General features: G+C 59.7%; 1 protein-coding gene across 1 annotated transcript; it reads right to left on the bottom strand.

The window, feature by feature from the left end:
* Nucleotides 1-1,161: 1,161 nt before the first annotated feature.
* Nucleotides 1,162-5,892, bottom strand: LOC103208806 (mitotic spindle positioning). Its single transcript, XM_007954541.1, has 5 exons — nucleotides 4,756-5,892; nucleotides 4,101-4,641; nucleotides 3,379-3,530; nucleotides 2,142-2,180; nucleotides 1,162-1,251 (listed from the first exon to the last, which is right to left on the bottom strand). The coding sequence occupies exons 1-5, from the start codon at nucleotides 5,890-5,892 to the stop codon at nucleotides 1,162-1,164; spliced, it is 1,959 nt and encodes a 652-aa protein (XP_007952732.1).
* Nucleotides 5,893-6,374: the final 482 nt, after the last annotated feature.

Below are 6,374 nucleotides of genomic sequence, written 5' to 3'. Positions count from 1 at the left end.
GAGGGTGGGAGGCCTGGAGCAGGGACCTCCCGGGACACAGTGGCACCGCGCCCGGCATGGCCCCGCGGCATGGCCTCCGGCTTCCCCCAGAAAGACGTGGCTCTGGGCCACAGGGCCGCGCGGGTCATGTTTCATCTTGGAGCTGGGAAACTGGTTTCCTGGGTCTGAGGGTTCTTTGTGGCCAGAACAAAGAGTCACCGTGGACTCGGAGGAGAGAAGTAAGGGGAGGGTGGAGAGACAGAAACAAGGGCTGGGAGAGAGAGAGAGAGACAGAGAGAAGGAGAAATGACGAGACAGGCGGAGGGTACCGCCAACGCCTGTCAGAACCTGCGGGCTCCAGCCTGGTGGGATGCGGCCGACATGGGGCCAGAGGAGCAGACGGGACACATGGCAGCAATAGGTGTGAGGAGCGGAGAAGCGGGGCAGGGCACACAGCTCCCACACAGGTCTCAGCTGGCGGGAGACGGGGCGCAGCTCATCTGGGTGTACTTTCCAGTGGACACAGGAAGTTGGGGCAGCAGGAGAAGGACCCCATTCAGCCCTGACACTGAGCCCTTTTCTCTGCCAGGTTGGGGGTGTCCCCAGGGGACCCCACTGGTGTCAGAGCGTCAAGCCCATGAGGTTGCTGGACCCCAGGCTGGCCCTCAGAAGTGGAGGTCTGTGCCCCCTCCAGACGGGAAGCTCTCCCAAGCTTGGGAGGGCAGGTCTCCCCGTCAGACTGGGAGATCTCCGAAGGCTGAGCCGCAGCCTCTGTTCCTCAGACCAGCAACTCCTCCATGCACTGGGATCCCCGTCTCCCTCCTCGGCCGGACTCCCCACCCTCTGACTAGTGGAAGCCACTTCCATCTCCAGGTGGGGGGCAGGTCTCCCTCCTTCCTGGATCACGGAGTGTTTGGCAAAGTCTTAGAACCGGAAAGCATCTACAGGGGTCCTGCTTCATCCCCCAAAAGCCGAAAAAAATGCTCCAGGAAAATAAAAATGGAAAGAAAGCTGGCGAGTCCAGAAGTGAGCTCACCCTTGTGCTGATTGGCACGTAGTTGGGGGACTCAGACCATGGATTTAAGCAGGACCTGTTTCCTATGGAGGGGGGGAGGCTTGCCAACGGTCTTGGTAGTTCCCAGGCAGGGCAGGAGGGGTGGGTGCCCCTGCCCCAGCACCGGCTTAGTCCTCATCCTCGCTTGCATAGATGCGGGCCTCCCAGCGTTCTGCCATGGCGTTCTTGTGGCGTGTCACCCGTGTGGCTTCCAGAACCTGCAAGAGGGGTATGGAGTCCTCATCAGGATCCTAACTTCCCATCTGCCTTCCCTCACCTCCAAGTCATAGGATGAAAGCAGGGTGATCTCCTCCTTTGTTTCAAACCTTCTATCTCTAGTAATATGGCCAGGGCATTAACTCCAAGTGTTAACACATGTTGAGTGCACAGACAGGGAAAATGCCTCTGTGAACGGACTCCAGTTGAGGGAAGGTCACAGATCTTTTCCATGTATCGACTGAGGTCACTGGGCTTCTGCATGCGCTCAGATGAATCCTTTACTCAAGTAAAGTAAATGTCCTTGTCTTGGATCTAAGCTGCTCAAAAAACAGTGCTATCTGGTAAAGAGGCAGCACACAGCCCACATTTCCATAATCTGTGCCTAAGGCAGACATCATGAGCAGATCACAGCACAGTCCACCTCAGATAGACACTACTAATCAAGAAAACACCAGTGAAAAGCCAGACAAACTGGAACAGTAGAGACAGGAACCCCCCTGAGGTCACCTCTTAGCAAAACAGCAGGTAGCACACGATATAAAGGCGCCATTTAAACGCCATCAGCCTGAGACCAAAGGGTCAACCGTGTTACTCAGCCCCTAAGAAGAGAAGATAGGGGCAGGGAGACTAGAGTCCTGAGAGGGAGCAGGGAACACAGAGAAAGACCACGCTGGCCCACCGTGCCAAAAGTAATGTCACCCAACAATTAGTGTGGAAACCGTCACACGGAAACCTAACCTAACGTGGAACCTGTCACCAAAGACGGAATAAGATAGTACTACATTGAAAAGAAGACACCCAGTGGGGTCCCGCCTGGAGGGCAGGCCTGCAGTTGCCTCATTGCAGTGGGCTGAGGGGGGCACAGATGGAGTCGGGAAGCCAGCCTCACCTCCGAGTTGACGTGGTCTGCGGGGTTGATGCCGGCATACTGCAGGAAAGAGACACGGGTCAGCGTCCGGGAGCCCCTGCTCCGCCCCCCCCCCCAGGCTGCACTGTTGCCACTTGGGCAGAAGGGAAGGCAACCCGGCCCACAGTCTCCTCTGTGCCCCTCGGTCAGCCCAATCGCAGAGCCGGCCACCATGCTGTCCCTCAGGGAGGCCACTGTCCAGTTTGTCCCCATCATGAAGAGGTGCTGACTCCCATGGGGTCTAAGTGCTGGACCCCCATGAATTTCTCGCTTCCTCACGGGGGCTGCAGGGTGGCCTTGGTTGTCTCATTTACAGAGGAGGAGACGCAGGTCGGAGAGGACACAGCTGGCAAGTGGCTGAGCTGAGACGTGAGCCTGGGTCGTCGGGCTCCAGTCTGTGCCCTGAACTGCCAGGCCACACTGGACCCATCTGATGCCAGTCTGTGAGCACCAGGCAGGGGAACGCAGGCCTGCCTTTCTCTGTGGCCTCCCCAGTGCCCCATGCAGGGGGAGGGTGACCTAGTGGTTAGCAGTGTGGGGTTTGGAGCCAGGCCTGGGTTCAAGTCCCAGCCCAGTCATTCATGAGTGTCATGACCTTGGGCGTGTGTCAGTTCAGCTTTTGGTGCCTGGGTTTTCTTTCCTATAAAATGGGTGTGATGGGCTTCCCTTCGAGGCATCAAGGCTTAATGTGTGTTGAACGTTGAGCACAGTGCTGGAACCTGGTGTAACAGTAAAAACAGTCGGACAACAACAAATACACTGAAAGGCTCAGGACGGGAAGTCTCGATTTGGGACCAAGGTCTGGAAACAGACAGTGTGAGGTTTACCCAGCCTGTGTACTAAATGCTTATGAATGTCCCTTGGGGGTGGTTACCGTGGTGAATCGTGTATTTTATCACAGTGCCAGACACTTAGAGAATGACAGGTCCAAGAGGACTCGTCCGTCCGCCTCCAACTCACAGTGACAAAGATGCCCATCTTTGGTGCATACGAGACCCCCCGGGGATGGGTGAGATGCCCACTTGCTCTGACCTGCACCTCCCACGTGGGGTAAACTGAGGCACAGTTAGCAGCGGGCAATGAGGAAGACAGGACTCAATTCCAGGTCTGACGGAGTCTCCGTCATAACCCTGCGAGCTGCCTGTCTGTGGTGCAGTGCGGGGCTGTCAGGCCGCAGCCAGGCCTCCAGGAGGCAGGCAGTGTCCGCTTTGGGACTTACCCAGAGATCCCTCTTCTTCCTCTGCCACGGAGCATCCTCTGGTGGGGTTTCCAGGGGCCCGGGCTCAGCCTCCACCGTCCACACCAGGCCCGAGTGCAGGTGGATGGGGGTGAAGAAGGGTGATTCAGACACACAGTAGCTGCCTGAGATGCCTGTGGGTGGTCGGGGGGGGGGAAAGCAGGGGCATCAACAAGGACCCAAGGGCTCCTAGTGGGCATCTACCCCATCAGACCTGAGTCCAGACGCAGAGGCTCTGGTTAAGAGGCTGGACCTAACAGGAGACAAGTGAACAGACAGACCAGGCAGCTAGTTGAGAAAACAGATGGACAAATAGGCCAAAATAGCCAGTCCAGAGAAACCGTAGATGGACAGACGGACAGCCTTTCTAGGTGACAAAGATACAAACTGGCACTGGGGGGCTATGTCACACTGATAAAAAGGAGCAAGAGGACATGCCATCTATAAACATGTAGGAGCCTAATAACAAGCCATCTCAATCCATAAAGCAAACTCAGCGAGGCAAAGTTGACATCTCTCTCCACAATCTACAGCTTATGCAGAAAGACAGGCAGACAGACCAGTTGGCTGGGGTAGCAGAGTGAGTCAGGTGATGTCCCCCTACCCAAAACCCCTCCAACATCCCCAAACCCCACGTCCTCAGCCTCCCCTGCTCCCATCTTGGGAACTTAGAGCACAGCTGCCGTTTCAGGGCCTCTCCTCACCGGATGCCCTGGAGGAGCTCCTGGAGTCCGGGCTGCAGCTGTCACATGGTGGCGGGGAGAAGACCTCGGGGAAGAGGGCATTCCTCCGCTCCTCTGCCACCTCCCGCTCGCGCCTCAGCACGCTCTCCACCTCCTGCTCTAGGAGCTCAGACGACTGGGACTTCTGCAGCCTCAACGCCGGGCCCCCAGCCACCTCCCAGCCCCAGACTTGAGGAGCCTCAGCCTGCCGGGGCACATCCGGTACTCTGAACTGCAGGGGACGCAGGAGGAAGTACTCTCGTCGCACAATACCTCCGTCGGCTCGTGGGGGTCCCTGGGGCAGCTTCAAGGGCTGTTGCTTTGCGCCCAAGTGTTTTCCAGAAGAGTCTGAGACAGGCCTCTGAGGCCCTATGAGCTGTGGAGGAGCCACAGACTTGACTTCCTCTGCAGACAGACCACGGGGCTTGGTGGGCATTTTAAAGGTTGAGTAACCTGGCAGGGGGGTCCCGGGCTTCAGGAACGGCTGGTAGGCATCGGGTGGGATGCGGTTCACCCTCCTTGTCTCTGAGGTTGGGGTGACCACCCTGGTGTCCAGGGCCAGAGTGAGGCTGGAGTCTGGCCAGGGGGTCCTGGGGTTCACGTGTGGCTGGTAGGTACTGGGTGGGGTGCAGTTCACCCTTCTCATCTCAGGAGTGCTGCCAGCCACTTGGGCGTCTGGGGCCAGGTTGAGGATGGAGTCTGAGCTGAGGGCTCTTCTGAGTGCAGGCTGGGGGACCTCGCAGACCCAGCTGGGGGTACTCGCCCGGCCCCCCTGCCGCCGGTGGTCCTGCTCGCGCTGCGTGTCCTGCTCAAGGTCCCGCTGCACATACAGCGACGGGCGGCCTCTCTCCCGCCGCGGAGCCGCAGTCACACTGACCTTGGTCAGCAGGGGCCTGGCCGGAATCTCCACCAGCTCCTGGTGGCCAGCCACTCGCTGCAGGCCCCTCTGTTCACGCAGGTCGGCCTCACGCTCCTGGGCGAGCCGGATCTCCCGTTCGATGGGGGTCTCCTTGGTGGGCTCCGGAGACCCTGCGTGGGGCCGGAGAGCAGGCTCATCCCCCGTGTGGACACCAAACCCAGCGGGAGGATGGCGGGCCTTCTTCTCTTTTATAAGCACATCCTTCACCTGGGGCCTGGCGGGGACACCATGCCCGTTGGCCAGCTGGGGCCCATTAAAGGCCTCGGGGACCTGGCCGACCTCCGGTGGGGAAGCCACCCTGGCCGGGGGCTTCCGAGGGGCCCCCGCGTTTGCCCGCTCCAGGCTCAGGAACTGCTGCCGAGCGCTCAGGAAGTGGGTCTGCTCCGTGTCGACCGCGTGGTCCTCCAGGCTCTCCGTCAGAGCACGGCTGGGGGCCCAGTCCACCTGGCGAGGGGCATCTCGGAGCGTGGCCACCGTGCTGCTCTTCCTGACCGCCTGGCCCCGGATGACCGCCCGGCGCTCCTGCTCCAGGTCCCGCGGCCGCCTGGGCACATCCCTGGCATCATCCACGTGGTGAGCCTCCATCTCCACATCTTCGTCCTCTATGTAGAGTGGCCGTGGGATCAGCTTCCTGGGGGACACACGCAGGCTGTGGGGTGCTGTGCTCCTCCCCGTGTCCAGCCGGACCTCATGGTCAGCAGGCCAGGCAGGCGGCTCGTGCTGGCCCCAGCTGGTCACCTCGGGCCCCACGCCCACCAGCTGGAACGTGTAGCTGATGTCACCATCGGGCGCGAGGCTGTTGGCACGGGGCGAGTCGGGGATGCTGAAGATGGGGTATCTGGTCACTCGGTCCATGTCCCTGCCGACGGGCTCCGGGTTGGAGATGCTGTAGACTCACTAGGGAAGTGGGAGGGAAGTGATCGTCATAATGGGCTTTGTTCTCCAGGGACACGCCAAAGCCGTCACCTTCCTGCGGATGACCCATCCTGTGAACGGACAAGGTCCGGGCTTTGCCTTGCAGACACTGTCAATGACATTGAGTTCATACAGGACTAGGGTGGCTCCCAGCCCTTCTGAGTGTCTTCTAATCTGAGAGAAGGACACAGGGGAACAGCCACACACGGGGAAGGCAGACGCCATGTGGCAACAGGGCAGATGCATCTGTCAGAGCCCACAGCAGGAGCTCCTGGGGCGAGGCCTGGGGCACCTCCTGTCTCAGAGCCGCGGGAGGGAGGGCCCACACAGCCGAGGCCCTGCCTGAGTAAGAACTGTCCTTGAGGGTCTCTGATGGTGGTGTTGCGTTGCAGCACCCCCAGGACACTAAGGCATGTGTCAGG

This window comes from Orycteropus afer, unplaced genomic scaffold, assembly GCF_000298275.1.
Source record: "Orycteropus afer afer isolate SDZICR_OR568_19922 unplaced genomic scaffold, OryAfe1.0 scaffold00466, whole genome shotgun sequence".
NCBI classification, from domain to species: domain Eukaryota; kingdom Metazoa; phylum Chordata; class Mammalia; order Tubulidentata; family Orycteropodidae; genus Orycteropus; species Orycteropus afer.
The sequence above is the reverse complement of the archived record's forward strand: the minus strand, read 5'-3'. Positions and strand labels throughout refer to the sequence as shown.

Coding starts and splice junctions, on each gene's coding strand:
- LOC103208806 (XM_007954541.1), bottom strand. CDS start 5,892: ATGGACCGAGTGACCAGATACCCCATCTTCAGCATCCCCGACTCGCCC. Junction 3,531..4,100: donor GAGCTCCTCCAGGGCATCCG/GTGAGGAGAGGC, acceptor GACCACCCACAG/GCATCTCAGGCAGCTACTGT. Junction 2,181..3,378: donor GGAAGAAGAGGGATCTCTGG/GTAAGTCCCAAA, acceptor TCTTTCCTGCAG/TATGCCGGCATCAACCCCGC.